General features: G+C 40.3%; 1 protein-coding gene across 2 annotated transcripts; it reads right to left on the bottom strand.

Moving 5' to 3' along the window:
• Window positions 1–7,219: 7,219 nt before the first annotated feature.
• On the bottom strand, window positions 7,220–13,470 carry LOC124993085 (translation initiation factor IF-2-like). 2 transcript variants are annotated; one of them, XM_047564653.1, is made up of 6 exons: window positions 12,527–13,470; window positions 10,742–10,858; window positions 9,677–9,777; window positions 8,371–8,688; window positions 7,855–7,960; window positions 7,220–7,776 (listed from the first exon to the last, which is right to left on the bottom strand). In XM_047564653.1, the coding sequence occupies exons 4-6, from the start codon at window positions 8,486–8,488 to the stop codon at window positions 7,254–7,256; spliced, it is 747 nt and encodes a 248-aa protein (XP_047420609.1). In that variant the 5' UTR covers window positions 8,489–8,688; window positions 9,677–9,777; window positions 10,742–10,858; window positions 12,527–13,470; the 3' UTR covers window positions 7,220–7,253. The 2 variants fall into 2 exon arrangements, with proteins under 2 accessions (XP_047420609.1, XP_047420610.1); XM_047564654.1 differs by lacking the exon at window positions 12,527–13,470 and having other exon boundaries at window positions 8,371–8,459; window positions 10,742–11,582.
• Between the last annotated feature and the right edge of the window lie 6,759 nt (window positions 13,471–20,229).

Below are 20,229 nucleotides of genomic sequence, written 5' to 3'. Positions count from 1 at the left end.
AATCACACCAAGATTGTGCTGGGACTGGCTGTCAGCCAGTGACATTGTGAAAGCCTGTCATTTTGTGAGGCCTCAGGGAAATCTGCCATACACCACAAAGGCCATCATGTGGAAAGAGCAATTCTGTGACATGCAGGTTTAAAGACTATAACTGGAAAACATTCAATCAGAAATGCCTTGAGGCTAGTCCTTTTCCCAGGACTGAAGTGTTGCTATCTAGAATGAAATAACCACATAATTGTGACCATTTCCTCCAGGGATCCATGGTACTGTTCAAGTCAGCATGTGAATTGGGATATTGAACAACAGGCCAGATGACTCAGTTTCCTTTAAGTATGGTAAAGGTAAACTGAACTATATATTTACTACATATAATTTGCCATATATTTTTGCTTAATCATGACTTTTAAAGAATATTCTTAACTGAAATAAGTAAGCATAATAACCATATTTTGAAAAATAATACTGAATTTGGAGCAGTTTACCCAGCAGCATTTCATTCTATCCTCCAAATCCCTAGAAATGACTAGGAATGAAAATGCTTTTTCCTTGGACTGAGGATGTAGCTCAGTGATAGAGCACTTGCCTAACATGTGTGAGGCACTGGGTTCAGTCCCTGACATCTCAAAAAAAAAAAGTAGAAAATGGGCAAGTATTTCACCAAATGGGATACACAAATGCCAAATAAGGACAAAAAAAGTTACTCAACTTAATTATCATTTGAGGAAAATACAAAGTTAAAGCCATAATGAGATATCACTGCACACCTCTTAGAATGGCTAAAATAAAAAATAGTGAGAAATATCATAATAATAGATTTGGTTATTATGCAATTGTAAAACCTAGAGAATATAGAACACCAAGAATAAACTTTAATGTAAAATATGTATTGGATTTTAGGTGATTAAAAGAAGTGTGATATAAAATATCTTAAAATTGAAAATGGTGAGAATACTAAATTTGGTCAAGAATGCATGAAAATGGGTCACTCATTGAAAATGGGAATGGAAAATGATATAGCCACTCTGAAAAATAATCCAGCAGTTTCTTAAAAAATTAAATAGCAGTCATGCTCCTATGTGTGGAAATAATTATAAAAACCTAGAGAATCTGTGACACTAAGAATAAATTGACCAAATTATGCTATGTGCATGTATGAATATATCACAATGCATTCCAATTTTATAAATAACTATAATGTACCAATTCAAAAATAAATACATAAATAGAAGGGAGACCAATAGAGTATAGAAAGGGGATCAGGGGAGGGAGGAAGGCAGAAAAGGGAGTAGAAAAAAAGAACGAGCTTTAAAAATTAAAATGAAAAAGCATGTCTACACAAAAACCTGTACATAAAAAATAAATATATATATCTGTATGTATATATACATATATGTGTATGTGTAGGTGTGTGTATGTACACATATATATTTGCTCATTTGTGTGAATAAATAGGATAAATTTCTAGCAGTGGAATTGCAGGATCAAGGGATAGGCACAATTTAAATTTTGATAGTTATTATAAATCAAATCCCCAAAATCCAATATTGATTTATATGCCTCTAAACATGGTATGAGAGTACCTATTCTCCTATACCCTGCCAATACTCAGCACTGTCAAATATTTAAATATATAATATTCTAATAGATTTTTTAAAGCCTCATTTTAATTTATATTTTTCTATTATCTATGAGAATAAACTGCTTTTTATATATTTGTTGATTATTTGCATTTGTTTTCTTGTGAACTGTATGTTTCTTTCCTGTTCAATTGTCCTTAATTATTTTTAAAAGTTCTTTGTATACCATGAAAATCAACCGTTTGTTATAGGATTTACAACTTGAATCTATCCACCTTAAAATGTTTTATGCAAATATTTTTGCTACAATGCAGCCTAACTTATTAATGTTTTCCTTTTAGGATTTTGGATTTTGTGTCTTGCCTGAAACGGTGCTCCCAGTTCCCAGATTATTCTTTAAAATATGAGTCAGTGTGGGGTGTATGCCTATAATTCCAACTACGTTGGAGGTTGAGGCAAGAAGATCAGAAGTCCCAGGTCAGCCTCGTCAACTTAGCAAGGCCTTAAGCAACTGAGCCAGACCCTGTCTCAAAACAAAATACGAAAAGGGTTGGGAATGTAGCTCAAAAAACTCCTGGGTTTAATCTCCAGTACCAAATAAATAAATAAAACATGTCTCTTTATAGAATGTTCATGATTTCCTTTTATTTGACAAATCTATAATTATTTTGTTTTTCAAAGAACAAGAGACTGGGCTTGGATATAGCTCAGTGATAGAGTCTTAGCCACTGGGAAGACTTAAGCAGGAGAATCCATTGAGCCCAGGAGTTCAAGGCCAACCTGGGCAAAATAGTGAGACCCCATCTCAAAAAAGAAAAGCTGTTTATTCAAGGTTTACAGTCATAAGGGAGTTAGCTACCATCACTTTCATTATGGAAGAGACTGGAAGGGGTTTGAAAGGAGAATGCGTATTATAGACTAAAGGATTTAAGATGGCCTTTACGAGTGTTCTTTTAGGGTATGTTTTTCTAGTTCTGGCAGGGTGAGATTTTTAGAAGTGTTTCTGATTGATTTTCAAGTATATCTGGTCATCTTTATTGGTTGCTTATCTACTGGTGTGTAACTAGGGCCTTCCAGGTCTCACAGAGTCATATGGTTTTCCTGTTTCAATAGAAAGAAAATCTGGCCCTCAGTTGTGGGTTCTTACATAAGCAATTCCTTATGTTCTAAGAAATGAGCTAAAGTCCAGCATTGTTTTTTCTACATTCTTAGTATCCCCAACACCCATTATGTTAATACATATTTATTGTTTTAGTCAGCTTTTTTGCTGCTGTGACCTAAAGACCTGACAAGAACAATTTTAGAGGAGGAAAAGTTTATTTTGGGACCCACAGTTTCAGAGCCTCATTCATAGACATCCGGCTCCATTTCTCGGAGTTCAAGGTGGGGCAGGACATCAGGTGGAAGAGTGTGGCAGAAGGAAGCAGCTCACATGATATTCAAGAAGCAGAGAGAGATTTCACTTGCCAGATAAAATATATATATATATATACTCCAAAATCACACTTCCAATGACCCCCCCCTCCAGCCACACCCTACCTGCCTTTGGTCACCATTCAATTAATCCTATCAGGGGATTAATTCACTGGGTTAAGGCTTTTATAACCCAATCATTTCATCTCTGAATGTTCTTGCACTATCCCACACATGAGCTTTTGGGGGAGACCTAAAATCTACACCATAACATTTATGTTTTCATTTCTAACTTTAAATCTGTTTCATGTCATCACTTTTCAATGCATTGGGATCTATTTCAGGATTCCCTATTCTGTTCAGTGTGTGTGTTTATTCCTCACCAGGAGTATGTATCCTCTTGGCAAATGAAAACATTATGCAAAGCTATAAGATAAAATTATTAAGGCTACATCTGAAAATTTACCCATTAATAAAGTCTGATACCAGAGTAAACCTAATTAGAACCTTCTGTTCTGCAAAACGTTCCATCCTCATGCTGACAGGGAGCTGTTATAGAGAAGGACTTCACACACATTGTTGGTTGAGCACAGAAATGTTGATCCAGTAATGAGAACTCTGGACTAAGAGTTGGAGGACCTGGATTCTAGCCCCTGCTGTGTTGCAGGCTGGTGGAGAGACTACAACACATATTAATACATGTACCTATAAGAAATAAGATGGAAATGGTCTCCCATTAGGAACTACAATTCCCATTCCTTCTTGGAGTTAGAAGTGACCGTGTGACTTACGTTTTTACCAATGATTGTGAAAGAATGTGATGTATACCACTTCCAGGTTGAGTCGTAAAATACTGCACATGTGATCCATTAGTCTATTTTCCCCACTTGTGGACATAGATATGGCTATGACAGAGTTTTAACCATGCTGATAAAGAAAATGTTCTGAGGAACAACAAGAACCCAAATGAAGAAACTTGGGAATCTTGAGTAACTGTTTGAGGCAGTCTTGATACCTACCCTGGATATTGCATGAAATAGGATGAAACTTATTGTTTAAGTCATTAGATCATTGGATCTTTTTGTTAGAGCAGTTTAGTAATACACAGGGCAGGTGGCATTCCACAAAGGAAAGAGTTCTGCAGTTAAAAAGTTTGAGAAATGGTGGGGTTAAATAAAAAGTCGGGCTGGTGGTGTAGCTGTCTTGAAGAACTTTGCTTAGCATGTCTTAGGCCCTGAGTTCAATTGCCAGCACCACAAAGGACAAGAAAAGAAAAGAAAATGTAAGTTTCTTCTTTCCTATAGGATTTCTCTGAGCCCAGACAGATGTTGTTGTTGGTGTTGTTGTTGTTGGTGGTGGTGGTGGTGGTGGTTTCCTACAAAACAACTTAAGGGAGAAAATCGTTGATCTCTTGCATTTTCTTGCTGATTCTGAAAAACACTCTGGAAATGCTAATTTGGATAATATTTCTCTCTTCTCTAAATATTGCACAATGCACAGCTAGTATTTAGCATGCACTCAGAACACCAAATTGTACAGAATCCGGACTTCCTTTAGTCCTGCCGCTTCAGTGAAAGCATGTTTTCACAGTTCCTCTAGGGAACAATAGGCCTTATTACAAAACCATGAAAAAGTTTTGGAAAACTTGCATCTCCTTATCCAAACAAATGAAAAGATGACAGAAGTTTTAACTGCAGAAGAGTTGTCTTTTTCCTTTCTTCTTACTTTCAAAGGGTTTTAGCAATGTACCACAAAAAAAGAAAAAGTATCAAAACCATAATCCAAACAACTGTCTCCTGGGTGGCTACTGTGGACAAGACCCTGGAGAAGAGGACACATGTACACTGGAAGGCACCTGGGAGCAGCACCAGAGGACATCTAGCAATGACGGAGACTGAAAAGGCTCCTTTTGTCTCCCATTTGTAATGTGTAACCTGCAGAAAAGTTCCTCCTGGGAAGTTGGGGAAGTTGGACACTTTGTCCTCTGCCAGTGCAATCAAGTATGGACATCTTTATAGATTTAGCAAAGAGCTCAGGTCCACTGGGGAAGTTCAAGTCACACAAATCCCAGCCTGTCCTTGGGACCCCCACCCTGGGCCCACTGCTGACTACAGTAAAAATCAGAGCCAAAACTACTCACCACTCCCTTTAGCTTGGGAACCTGTCCTGCTCCCCCTAGAAAGCCTCATTTCATGATTACTAATTTTTTCATACCCTCTTGATCTGTGTGTGGCATTCTCAGTTTGGTCATTTAAGTTAATTTTAGAAAGTGGGGAGGGTTTGATCCCATCCTCCTCTGAGCAATCACAAAACGTTTACTTTCTGAATTTTTGAAATATACTCTATCATCAGGAGAGACGTTCTCTTGTTAGAGGGTAGGAGAGTATGGACTCACAACATTGTTTCACTTTTTGAAAAGTTTGAAAGTGGAACCCTTTGATGGACAACTGTTCCAAGAAGCACCTCCCTAAACAAACTGTCCCTTAATCTCTTCTCTTTTTTAATCACCTAGTCAAAGCGCTTCTTTATGAACAAAGTGAGATACACTATTTTTGTTTCCTTGATTTCTAAAGTAGTTTTCTTGAGACTCACAAGAAACACTGCTCTCAATTAATTGACCCACTCCATTCCAGAAACAGAGGACTGAATACTCAGCTAGATCCTATGTCCAGGGAAAACTTCAAACCAAATCATGCCTAATGATTGCAAAACAAACTAAATCCAAAACTTACTCTAAAACTAAGTAACTGCAAAACTAAGAGTGCTGGTTGCAGACTTCCCAGCTTCCAGTCCACCCTTCTATTCTCTGCTTTGAAGACTGGGGAGGGGAGGGAAATGAACCCCTTCAGAGTCCTGCTAGCCTTCCGCTAGCAGTATCTTTACTCTGAGTACCATATCAAGCTCCAGTGGCACCAGTGGATCCAGGTGGCCATTTTCCCAACAATAATTTGAACCAACTCCATGCCCCTTTCTGCTAGCCATCTCTTCTTTGGAGCTCTGCATGCTACTCTGGGAACTCAAACCCGGAATCCCTGAGTCACCTGTGCCATGATCAATACCTCATCAGAGAACTAGCCCCAGCCATGAACCACCTCCACACTTCTGGATTTTGATAATTCCAACATTTGTCCTTTGTTCTCTTAGTTCTTGGGGCTGTAGCTGCTTCTTATAATTGAGATCTGCATGATACATCAATATGATCTTGTTGCACCTTTTGAGTTCTCCAATAGCCGGGTAACAACTCTTTATATTTAATTATGTGTTAAAATAATCAGTATGGTGTCTCTGTCGGTGGTTGGACCTTGACTGATAGTACAGTTAGCCCTCCATATTCACCAGTTCTTCCTCTGAGGAGTCAACCAACTACAGAGAGAAAACTTGTCAAATTGTGTCTACACTAAGCATACAGAGAATTTTTATTGTCATTATTCTCTGAATAGTACAGCATAACCACTGTTTATATATCATTTATATTGTAGGTATTATACATAATCTAGAGATGATTTAAAGTATATAGGAGAATGTGCATGGGATATATGCAAAACTACACTGTTTGACATAAGGAACTTGAGCATCCACAGATTTCGGTATGCACACTCTGGAACCAATTCTCTGCACATATCAAGGAAAACTGTAATCCTAAAACTAAGCAATTCTGAAAATAAATATGCCTTAAAACTAAAAAGTAAAAATAAAAAACAGAAAAAAGTAATAAGCAAAAAAGTAAAGAAAATAACAAATAATCAATAACTCTAAAGATAACTCAAAAGCTGAATAGGTTGAAATCTATTCTGAAAAGAAAAAGCTCAAAAATTAAATGTCTGGAAATAATTTTAAAAATAAGCACCCAAAAGCTAAATAATTCAAAACTAAGTAAATGTAAAAATAACTAAAGACTACAATAACTCAAAAGTCATGCTGAAAATAACTCATAATTAAATAACCCCCCAAATCAAATAGAACAAAAATAGACAAAAACAAAAATTAACTCAAAACTACAACTGAAAATAGATTATAAAATAATTCGTCTCATAAGAAATAATTAGAAATAAACCATTCTAAAGCTCTTTGAGTCACATGTACCCCTCAAAATGAAATAATTACAAATAACTGAAAATGAACTTGAAAAAGTAACTTTAAAAAACTGAAGACTATAAAATTGAATTTCTGAAAAACAAAATAGTTAAACATAAATGAAAATAAAGAAAATTAAAAGCAAATAAAAGAAGCTCTAAAACCAATATTTAATAAAACTAAACGTTAAGTCTCTCGGGTTAACTTGGAGCCATTCTCTCTGAAACACAGCCGTCTGGGCACTAAGTGCCTCGAGAACTTATCTCTGGGCCTGGGGAGTGAGAACAGACTCACGCCGGCTCTGGCACCTGCAGGATTCGGCGGAACCCCAGGAGCCCGCGCGCGGGTGCAGGCGCGTGCAGCTGGCCCACAGTTCCCGGGCCGCTGAGCTGGGACCCCCGGGGCGCCCCACCCTGGGCTCCCCTCCCCGGGCTGCAGACCCGCGGCGCCGAGGCCCGCTGGCCGCTTTCTGCTGAAGGAGCGCGCGGCATTCGTCCGCACCACTGCAGCCCCTCCCCGGGATGCAGACCGCAACGGCGGACGGCGGAAAAGCGAAGGGGGCCGGCGACGAGGGTCAGTTCTCGCGGAGGAGGTCCGCTGGCATGCTGCGCTCGTCCGCATTGCTTGCGCCTGGACACCTGCCGTCTTCCCAGCAGGAGCGGGCAAGCCAGGGGACACCCCTGCGCGCTCCTTGGTGCTGCTCGGTGCCCTGAAATGCAAGAAGGAAGTCAGAGAATCCCTGGCAACAGATCAGATCGGCCTACTTTCTTTCCACTTTCACACTCACGCTTTCTTCTCATCACGTTCTTCTTTTTCTCCTTCGGTGCTTTCTCCTTTCTCCAGAAAAACCGTTCTGGGGGAACAGGTTTCATAACTGTCCTCAGTCCCGAGAGCTGGAAGGATGGGAACAGGAACGCACCCTCAGAGTCAGCGGTCTGGGGAGTGTTAACGCCCGGCAAGACCCACTGCGCGATCTCCCACCCCAGCTCTCCCACCTGGGTTCCCAGCCCCTCATGACCCTAAACCAGCGCCTTGTCGGGGACAGCGATGTGAGGACATGTAGGGCTGAGAGGGTCCAGAGCCACTTTGAAGGTCCAGTGACCTAGGCTTCCTGATTAGACCAGATCCTATTGGGACAATCGTGAAAAGGAGGAAAAGAGGGAATACATAAGAGGGAGAGAGGGCAGGAGCAGCCCATGAATGGAAACGAGAGAGATGAGGAAAAAGGCCAGAAGGAATTACACTCAGCACACTTCTTGTCCAAATCTCCACTAACTTCTCCCTGAGGCCCTGTACTGCTCACCTGGGCTTTGAATGGGGGAGATAGGTGGTGACATGAGGGTGGCCCCTTTGTGGTCTCCAGCTTGCTTTTGTAGTTCTGAAATGCTGTGACTGAGAAGAAACGCCCACATGTTGTTCATAGACCTACCTCCCCATTCCTCCAAGAAAACCAGTTTTCTTATTTGTGCTTGCCAACTTTCCTTTTGTCTCCTTTTCTCACATCTAATTAATGTTCATTTCTGGCTGCACACAGTGGCACACACCTGTAATCCCAGTGTGCTCTGGAGGTTGAGGCAGGAGTATCACAATTTAAGGACAGTTTTAGCAATTTAGTGAGACCCTGTCTCAAAATTAAAAAAAAAAAAAAAAAAAAAAAAAAAGAGTTGGGGGATGTTGCTCAGTGGTAGAACATCACTGCATCCCATTGCTGGTACAGAAAATATGAGGGGAAATCAGAGGAACAAGCAGGTGCATCTTGCCTCTGTCTCCAGTGAGTTGATTAGATAATCCCTGGGTCTATGCACACCTATTAACATCCCTAGGTGTGTGTTAGACACTGTGGGGAACAGCATCCACTGCCAAATACTGATCAGCTGCCTTGTACCTGGTGGGATGTTAGGTGTTTCTCAAAAGTTAATCCTCACTCTACTATCCTTCCTCCCCCATACCCTTATTACCTCACGTACATATAGGACTACATGACCAATGTGATCCTGCAATATGTATGATCAGAAAAATGAGAAATTACACTCCATTTATGTATGATCTATCAAAATGTATAAGTGCATTCTACTGTCATATACAACAAATTAGAACAAATTTAAAAAAGAATTCAGGAAGAACAAAAATTCAACAAAATACTTGAAAAATGTGGGAATTCAATAAATTTATTTAAAAAGGGTTTTTCCAAGGTTAAAAAAAAATTAATCCTCACAACAACCCAATAAGGGTCTTAACCCCAATTATGGATGGGGAAACAGATAAGATAGCAATAGTCACTGGGCCAAGTTCTGCAGCTGGACTTTACATTCCCTGCCCTCTATCCCCACTCTAAATAAGAGTGGTCTCTGCCCCCACACTGCTCAGACCTCAGGTTAGGGACATGAGCATCTGCATAAACATCTCAACAAGGGCAGCCCCACACTGAGGGTCAGCAGAGTAACATCTCTAGGAGTGAGAGTGCAAGACCCTTCCTATTCAGATGAGAATCCAGGGAAGGGCTTTGGGCAGGTCATTAAGGGTGAGCAGGACTGCAGAGGGAGACGTTCTGGGCACAGGACAGGAACAGAGCAGAAGAAGCCTGCAATTGGCGGTGGGGAAACAGTTACCTGAGTAGGCAGTGAGGCAGTGGCAGCTTCCTTTCTGTTGCTCAGAGGACCCCACAAGCTATATTCTGGGGCTAGGCCCTCCCCAGAGCAGGTCAGGAGAACTGTGCAAGGAACATGGGGCACAGTCAGGCAGTGCCTCTTAGAAGCCCTCTAGAAATTCCACCTGATACTTCAAAAGCAGCTCAACATACTTTTCTCAGATTGAAGCAGCAATTGAAGCTGCAGAACTGATGTTGAGTTAGCAGCCATGAAAACATTAATCTCCAGAGTTTTGAGATGGCCAGGTGCATTGTCAATGAACAGTATTATTATTATTATTATTATTATTATTATTATTATTATTTTGTACCAGGGATTGAACCCACAGCTGCTTAACCACTGAGCCACATCTCCAGCCCTTTTTTATATTTTATTTAGAGACAGGGTCTCTCCCTCAGTTGCTTAGGGCTTTGGGAAGTTACTGAGGCTGGCTTTGAACATGCCACAGTGGTCAGCGAGCAGTAATATTTTGAATGATATTTTTTTTCCTGAGCTACATACAGGTCTCAACAATTGGTTTAAAATAGTTAGTAAACCATCTTATAAACAGATGTGCTGTCAACCAGGCTTTACTATCCCATTTCTAAAGCACAGGCTAAACAGGTTTAGGTCTATTTTTATTTTTATTTTGTACCAGGGATTGAACCCAAGGACACTCAACCACTGAGCCAAGTTCCCAGTCCTTTTTATTTTTAATTTTGAGACAGGGTCTCACTAAGTTGCTTAGGGCATCAGTTCCTGAGGATGGCCTTGAACTTGTAATCCTCCTGCCTCAGCCTCCTGAACTACTGGGATTACACATATGTGCCACTGCACTAATTTTAAAGTCTCTGGGATTTCAGAATGGTGAATGAGCATTGGCTTCAGCTTCAAGTCACCATCTGCACTAGCCCCTTACAAGAGTCAGTCTGTGCTTTAAAGCTTTGGAGCCAGGCATTGACTTCTGCTCTGTAGCTATAAATTTCCCAGACCGCATCTTTTTCCAGCATAAGGCTGCTTCATCTACACTGAAAATGTGTTGCTTACCAGAGCCTCCTTCGTCAATTGTCTTGGCTTAACTTCTGGGTAACATGTTGCAGCTTCTCCACCCATTCTTACTGCTTCATCTTGTTATGTCATATTGTTATGTAGATGGCTTCTTCCCTTAAACATCATGAGCCAAATTCTAATAACTTCAAAAGTTTCTTCTGTAGCTTCTCACCTCTCTCAATCTTCATTCATTTGAAGGGGGAGTAGGGAGGACCTTGCTCGGGATTAGGCTTTGGCTAATTTTGCTAATTAGGTTTTGGAACATTGTGGCTGGTTTGATCACCTGTCCAAAATGCTCCAAGTTTCTCCATACCAGCAATAAAACTGATTCACTGTATATCCTTCTTGTGTTCACTGGAGGAGCACTTAGATTTCCTTCAAGAACTTTTTCTTGCTTTCACAATTTTGGCTTTAGTGCAAGAGATCTAGTTTCGGCCTACCTCTGCTTTTAACACATCTTCCTTACTAGGCCTAATCATTTTTGAATTTTGATTTAAGATGAGAGATGTGCCTGTCTTTCATTCACTTGAACACTTACAGGCACACTGTAGGGTTGCTTGGCCTAATTCCAATATTGTTGTCTCAGGGAATAGGGAGTCCCAAGGAGAGGGAGAGAGCCAGAGAAATGAGTGGTTGGTAGAGCAATCACAACACTCACAAGGTTTATCTTACATGGGCACAGTTCTTGGTGCCCAAAACAGAGTAATAATATCAAAGATCAACAATTACAGATCACTATAACAACTACAAGAAAAATTTAAAAACTTGAAATAATGCAAGAATTATTAAAATGTGACACAGAGACATGAAGTTAGCAATGCTGTTGGGAAAATGGTACCAACAGACCTGCTAGATGTACTGTGCCACAGATCTTCAATATGCTTTTTTTTTTTTTTTTTTTTTTTTTTTTTTGCGGTGCTGGGGATCAAACCCAGGGCCTTGTGTTTGCAAGGCAAGCACTCTACCAACTGAGCTATCTCCCCAGCCCTTCAATATGCTTTTAAAAATGCAGCATCTACAAAGTGCTATGATCAAAACACAATAAAATGGGGTTGGGGTGGAGCTCAGTGGTAGAGCATGTGCTTAGCATGCTGGAAGACCTGTATTCGGTCCCCAGCATACACACACACAATTCTGTAATAAGTTATACCTGTATTAAAACAAGTCTTACACAGTATTGTCTTGAGTATGAATGATGCCTTTTAATGGTTTGTATTCTGTTATTTCATTTTTCTGATATTCCAGATCACTGAATCAATTTTATGACCTGCTAACATGTTATATAACCCCTGGTTAGCAAAGCACCATTATAGGGTCAGGCAGGATAAAGAAAATAAAGAGAAGAGGGAAATGGCAAGGGCAAAGGAAAGGAGGAACAGAGAAAAGACAGGGCAGAGTGGAGAAGGGGTTTTGTGGGAGGTGGCAGAAGGTCACACAGATGCCTGCCATGTTGTCCCTTCACAGAAACCTCATCCCATTCTGTGCACTTAGTTCTGTCTCTTCCATTGGATCCTGGGCTACTTAGTGGAAAGGACAATATCTTCTCACCTAGCAGAGGAATTCTTAGAATCAGTAAAACCTTAGAAAACATCCTCCAGTTAAAAATATTCTCAGGCTGGGGTTGTGGCTCCTTGGTAGAGTGCTCAACTGGCAAATGTGTGGCACTGGGTTCAATCCTCAGCACCATATAAAAATAAATAAATAAAACAAATATACTATATCCATCTACAACTAAAATTTTTTTTTTAAATTCTCATTTTTCAGGGAAGGAAACTGACTCACAAAGGTCAGCTGGCCAGTCAATGATTATTCACCACCAGGCACTGGGCACAGTTGAGATTTGCTCGTGGAGAGTCATAGGCATCCATTTTTATTTCTAAAGTGAAAACAACTTTGTCTATTTTGGAGAGTTAATGGAAAGATTACCAAAATGTACAAGAACAAGTGTTTGGCACATCGTAGAAGCTCAAAAAATAGCATCTGCAGGTATATTGTTAATGGTAATAAGAGTAACAGATAGCCTCAGAAGATCACTAGCCATTTTGGGCATGCTGCAATTACTAACTTTCTGGGGACATTTGGCTGTGAATGTCTTCATCCTACACAAAATGGAAATCCTAATGGACACCCAGGGATATTCTTAGCAATCAAAATAAAGCAAATACACCAGCAAAACAGCTAATTCAAGCACATAGGCCTTAACAAATGTTCACCTTGGTTATGCCAAGAGTTTAAGTTTTTGTACATTTTTCTTAAATGAATAGAATGTTTTTATTCTTCTCAATGATTTCACCCAGTGTTTTCAGGAAGACATCATCCTCAGAGGCTCCGGCTACTATGGTCTATGTGTCCAACAAATGTGTACAGTGCTCTGTATAGATGGATAATGTCAGTGGGAAAGTTCATGATGATGACCACTCCAGAACATTCTCTCCTTCTGCAGACAATCTTTAAAATTCATAGTATGTGAATACGAATGTCTTAGAAAAATTAGTTTTAGTGCTTAGTGTTTAAGATAGTGGGTTGTTGTTTTCCTTACAAAGTTGAGTCTATTAATAAGTAAATTTGGTAGAGAGTTCAACTTGTAACTAATCAGAAAAATTTTTTTGATAAATTTCAGATGCTGACAAAATCATGACAAAATGAATTCTGCTCCAAATCTGACTTTGCCATTCATGTCCACTAGATGGCAGAAAGGAACCACTTTGGAAGTTGTTGGCCCGGCCCCAATTCTCACAAAAGGTTTTAAATGGTCCAAATACATATTGGTTTTTTTTTTTTTTTTTTTTTTTTTTGGGGGGGGTCCTTATATATTTTTCTATCATCTGATAAAAAGGAGAAGTAAATATTGCATATTCAAATTGCAGGGCCACTTCTAGAACATAAACAGGCTCATTACTAGGAGAGCTGGAGTTTCTTAACTTATGATTCCTTGTCTTCAGGCTTGAGTACTGACCTTATCCAGACCCTTTGGAGGGACTTGAATGGTACCATTGTGCTATCATGAGTGAAAGTTCACTCTGAGCCAGGTGCTGCGCTTACAGAAACATTTCATTTCATTCTCACAAGGAGACTGTTAATAGTGCCATCTCAACTTTGTAAAGTAACTACAAATTAAGAATTTACGGCTGGGGATATAGCTTAGTAGTGGAGCACTTGCCTAACATGCATGAGGCTCTGGGTTCAATCCCCAGCATGGCAAAATAATAACAATAATAATAATTCAAGGCACACTGAGTCAAGATAACTTATCCAAAGGGACAGAACTGGATTTGAGCCTTGAGGTACAGGAACTCATTCACACACCTGCTCCTAAGAGTTGTGCTGCTGCTTCTGCAGTGGCCACTGTGAGTGTTAAGAGATTTCTGCCTAATCTGCCCAACCTGCCCCTTTGACATCCAGATCTCATAAAAGGAAGAGTTTCAAAATTAATGTAGACTACTAAACTGGATCCAGACCTTTTGCAAATTTTTCTGTGTGAGCCAGAGTTCAAATTTGTACATTTAGATTCATATATCTCTGAAGCATGCATCTTCTTTTCAAACCAGTCTAGGACCAAGAAGAATCAGAATTAATAATAATCATCAAGAGGGAATTGGAAACCTTCTCATAAAAAGCACCTTGTAGTAAGCTAAGAAAATCAATTATCAACATGAACTCTCAAAACATTTGATATTCCTTTTTATGTTAATTCTTATAAAGAAAAAAATTGCATGTTTCATACAGAAGCTTATTTCAGGTGGAAAGGAAACATTCAGCAATCATATTAAGCCAATTTTAATTTATTTTACATATACACACATTCTAGTCAGCAAGTGTTAATTAAAAGAATTAGTCTACCACACACATAAAACACTACAGCTACGTATTTAAATGTATATATTTGAGATTTCCCATCCCTTCTTCCTACCCCCAACTCCCCACCATTCAGAAAAAGCTTCTACAGTCCCTAATTTTTTCTGGTCCTGGCATCTTCCCCAGATTCTCCCACTTATTCTGCTGGGTTCTCTGCATGCCTTGACTCTAGGTCTCTCCAAGTTTCAATAGCTAGCTCCACCAATTCTGAGTCCAGCAATATCATTGTGTCCACCAAATTCCCCATATTTCTACCAAGAGAAGAGGTAAATCAACAATAAGGTTTGTGGGTGAAAACTCACACACAGTGTCATCCAGCTGTAAGAATGACGCTCTGTGAACACAGCTAATAGTGGCTCCCTGTTGCCTACAATATAAAAGGCAAAGTTTACAGCCTGATATTGAGGTCTATCTCCTTCTCTCAATCTTTTTTACTTCTACTCTATCCATAACCTCTCAAGCTACAATTCAAATCATCACTGCCTATGCTTGCTTGGGGGCAGGTCCATGGTCTTTGAAGATCCCTAGGGCACCTTTTATTATCCAAGAGACCAGTGGCAAGAGCATGTTGCCAGTTGCTAGAATGGAATTGCGGCCAGGTTTCTGCCTTGCCTTGTATCCCACCTAAGTGCTGTCTGCACAAAGTTGCCTGCCCCAGTGGGCTTTCCCCAGAGCCCCCTATACTCTCCATCACAGGTGGTCATGCCACAAATGAAGATGTTCCAAACCTCAGGGCCTACCTCCCTCCTTGATGTTTCTAGCTGCAGTGCCCCATGCATTGGTTACACTTTCCTCTTTCCCGTCCCAACACTAGCTAGCATTGTTAACACCCTCTGGATATGATGCCCTCTTTTGTTGGGCTGTCTCCAATCCCTCACTGGCTCCCAATGTCCTTCTCACCCATGTCCCTGAGGTACCTGTATGCCTTACACACTGCACACAGTTATTAGGCCCAGGAATTCCCAAGGATGAAAGGTGCTGTAGGGTAATAATGTTCTATGTCAGAGCTTTGTAAACTGCTGGACATAAACAAGGTGCTGATGTTCTTGACATTCCTGATCTTGGAACTTGGGCACCACCCTCTTCCATTGCCTGGCAGCCCATGAGTCTATAATCTGCCTCTGAAAGTCTCATCTCCTCACAAGGTCCAGTCCAAGGTCCTGGCTCCTACTCACTCACACAGCCCACTGTGGGCCCTGAGTTCTTAGAGTGCTTGTGATCTGCATTACTCACGGTGACGTTTCATCAGACTCTGTGCAGTGCTCCAGGCTCAGGAGATCTGACTCAGCAGCAGACAAGTTGTGTGAAATTGACCCTCAGTTTGCCAATCTGTGAAAGAAAGGAACTGGGACATCTGTGGGGTTTTCAGTTCCAATGTTTTATTGTGTAGGTATTTTTCCTCCTTATCTAAAACTTACGCTTTTCGTTTTGTCACCTAGAGCATGCTGCCAGGTTCATTTGGGACCTTATACATGTGGTTTGATGTTGGAAACTCAATAGTGGATTTGTCCTACTGATGTGGTGAAGTGACTTCAATTTGGATGCTCCTAACTAATATATATTTTCATTCCCCTCTCAACACAACTGAATTGGTTCTAGGAGAAATTTAGTTAGAATATTGAGTACTGCAGTGAAAGATCATTTTCTTATTCTGTTTGTGCTACAATAACAAAATAATTTTAAAATGAACCAAAACATCTTAGCTTACAGTTCTGAAGCCAGAAAGTCCAAGATCAAGGTGCCAGCCTCTGGTGAGGGTCTTCTTGCTGAGTCATCACATGGTGGAAGGTGGTAGGGCAAGAGCACAAGAGAGCAGAAACCACTTCCAAAAGGCTTTTTCACTGAAGCATAAATCCTGGGATTACTAGGGATTAAATTTCTACACTTAGGATTGATTGCACTGGGGATTAGGTTCCAACATGAGTTTTGGAAAAAACAAAAATATTTAAACCATAGCAGCCACTAACCAAAAACCTCCATGTTCCACAAATACATATTCCCAAACACCAAACTTAGAGATTTTGATTCTGCAGGTCTGGATGAGGACTCAACAAACTTCTCAAGTGGTCCTGATATAAGAGCCCTAAACCATCCTTTAAGAAACATTGCTTGAGGGAGTAAGGATATTTAGAATAATCTAGAGAACAGAATTTTATTACTGGAATAAACAAGTGATACTTTCTTTCTCTGTGGGGAAAAAGTTGATCAATATCCTTGAGGAATGATGCTATGGGGCCAGAGGAGTGCTGATCTTTGGTTTCTGTACATAGCAGGCTGAACTTTCACACTGCAGTAACTAGAACAACCTGTGCTGTTAGACTTATGTATAGTCTCCATCTCTGCCACCACGGCTAGCTACTCTGTTCAGAAGTTTATTATGCCAACACTAGGGCAGCTGAGGTCAGAGGATGACTGGTTGAGAACAACAGAAATCATTCTATTTAATTGGCTGATTAGTGCCTCCCCATAGAAAATGCTCTCTGCTGGACATTAACATAGTTATAAAGATGTTCAGACCCCATTTCCACTGTCTTGGTTCACATACATCTTTCCCAAACACCTTCATTACCATTCTTCCCATCCTTTTCTTGTCAAATTCCTCATGAAGGGACCAAACTACTCACCACCTCCTATAAGTCTCTATCTGCCCTCACTTCTGCCTGATGCTCTGCTATTTAGAGAATATTCCCTCAGTGCAGTCCTGAGGGCCATGCCTAAGTTAGGCTTTAGTATAGCAGCTGCCATTTTTGCCTTGCACACCCATACCAACTGGATCATCCATAAATCAAGTTTAGCATTTTCCTCCTCTGTCAGATGCTCATAAGGAATTTTCCATGCATTCTGTGGCAGGCTGACTCTAGACTTTAGGGTGATCCCTATGACCCTACCTCCAGGTGTCACACTGTGGATAATTCCTTCCCATTCTGTAGTGGTGAAGTGGAGAAGATAAACACATCCCTAAAAAAAGGAGCGTTGGCCTGTAACAGGGTTAATGGGCTGCTTCTGTAGATCTACAGAAGTCAGGAGAATCTGGACATTTGAGATTGTCAAGTGTATCACTCCAGACAGCCTCATTTCAAGTCTCAGTATCCTAGTTTTTTCTCAATCAGGTCTTGACCTTGATGTAGCAGACTTGCTACGGTTGAGAATTTAACCTTCTCCAGAACTCTGCCACTCACATAATTGTATTTGGGGCTGTCTCAGATTTCTTTCCCTTCTGGTAGCTGGCTATGTGAATCATTTTATATGCTACTAAACAGGCCCTCTGGCTTTCATATTTGATCTTATATTGGCAATTAGTCACCCTCAACCTTTCATTATCTTTAATGAATTAACCACATCCTTCCCAAGTAGATATCACATTCCAAAGTTCTTACAATTACTATTTATTTCCCCAAATCCCTGAGATGGACTGCATTTGCTGCATACCTTCCCACAGCATCCCATTTCAGTTTGCCACTAATGGAAGTTTAAATAGTTTCCATAGCATGCCAAGAGCTATCAGTGCTCCACTACCACTAGTGATGGGGTTCTGGGGTTCACATTACCAATGGGCTGGCAGGTAATCCAGCTTCAAAATTTCACTTTAAAGTCTGTGTATTTGCACATGTGTGTGCATACTGCCAATCAAATTCAGGGCCTTACACATGCTAAGCAAACACACAGCCTTTTTTTAGAACTGCTTCTGGGTTAAATCCCTTAGGAAACAGATACTGAGATTTGCATGCAAGATTTTTTTATTTTGAGGTACTTTGGGCAACAACACCTGAGAGGGTTGAAGGAAGTAGAAATAGGCAGAAGAAATTGTATGGTGATGTAGGCTGAAATAATTAGTAAGAACAGTGCTGCCTTAAGGAAAAGGAGCTAAGCCTTTCTACCCTTCCTAGTCATAGGAGGTGGGTTGCCCCCAGGGAAGGATTGCAACTTGGATAAAGTGGCTTAGTTTGGCTGAGGACAGTTGCTGGAGAGGAATTCGGCTAAGAGCTGTCCGTTGTCACACTCCCAGTGGCTTAGGTAGTATCTCAGTCCTGAAAGGAGACACACTAGAGCATTCACTGCAACCGTACTCTCTGGTTTTAAAATGGTATTGTCATCCACTAGGTAATCCTTCCCACTCTTGACAATACCTTTTTCATTTGCCATCTGTTTTCCTTTCCTTTCCTAGTGACTTCATAAAAAATAATCCAGGTATGATTCTGTCTTGTCTGTTTCAAAGGGCAACATACTCAAAACCCTCTTTTACATTAAAAAAACTTCACAAATTTACACTTAATAGTAATGCAATAGTAACTAAATGAATATCCACTAAAAACAAATAAAAGCTATTATAAACTTATCAACTGTTTTAAGCATCTGTGAATGTATAATACAAAAGATGATGTATATTTATATATAGGTATTTCTTGTTCTGATGAAACAATGCTTGATGTGCACATAAATTTATGAACTCCCTAAACTAGGATACTGCCTATAGTTGTGTACAAGAATAGAATGGTCACCTAAAGAAGCAAGTAGAGACTGAAATCCAGCCCAACCTCTTATTACTAAGTGTCACCCCACAAGAGCTGAATGTACCTGGAGGATGGTGGCACTTTTTCTAAACCAACTGCTGGAACAGGCTACCATTTAGCATTTTATTTTTCCTTCTTAGCATAAAGTCACCCCTCCGCCTGCCCTGGACCCGCCTAGTGACTAAATAGAAGCCCCAACTCTTGACTCAGGCAGTCCTACATGTGGATTCTGTCTTTGCCACTTTTTTGCTATTAACCTTTGATGTGCTCTGAATGTGTTACCTCTAAGTCCGTATGTTAAAATGATACTCCTAAAGATGATGATTTTAAGACCTGGGGCCTTAGGGAGGTGATTACATCATGAAGGTGAAGCCCTCATGAATGGAATTAGTGCCTTTTTTTTTTTTTTTTTTTTTTTTTTTTTTTTGGTACTGGGGATTGAACCCAGAGGCGCTTAACTACTGAGCCACATCCCCAGCCCTTTTTTGTATTTTATTTAGAGACAGGGCCTACGTTGCTGAGGCTGGCTTTGAACTTGCAATACTCCTGCCTCAGCCTCCCTAGCTGCTGGGATTACAGGCATGTGCCACTGCACCCAGAGAGAATTAGTGCCTTTCAAAGGAGGCCAGCAGGAGTTAATTCCACCATGTGAGAAGACTGGCTGTCTGAGGAAGCAAGCCCTGACCCAACACTAAATCTGCCATGCCTTGACCTTTGGACTTCGTAGCCTCTAGAACTAGATTTTTATTGTTTTTTAGTCACCCAGTCTATTTTGTTATAGCTCAAATGGGCAAGACCACAATATGCCTCTGCTTCCTTATCTGTAAAATGGGATTGCAATACCTCCTCTGCCTGGTCATAGTGCTTATTCAAATGGACAAGTCTATTTTCACAGATCTTTGTTTTATCAACTTTATTGAGGTCTAATTTACATGCAATAAAATGTCTAAAACATTAAGTGTACAGTTTAATCAGAATAATGTAAACTAATGACTAGATACAGTAACCTGTGTGCTTTATATTACCCAGGGATTGTAACAGGACCTGTGGAAGTTACAAAGTAGCACAAAATGCCCTGGTTAACGCCTTGATTAGATTAGGCCTGGGCTGCAAGTTCTC

Source organism: Sciurus carolinensis, chromosome 9, assembly GCF_902686445.1.
Source record: "Sciurus carolinensis chromosome 9, mSciCar1.2, whole genome shotgun sequence".
Lineage (NCBI taxonomy): Eukaryota > Metazoa > Chordata > Mammalia > Rodentia > Sciuridae > Sciurus > Sciurus carolinensis.
This window is presented reverse-complemented; position numbering and strand designations above follow the sequence as displayed.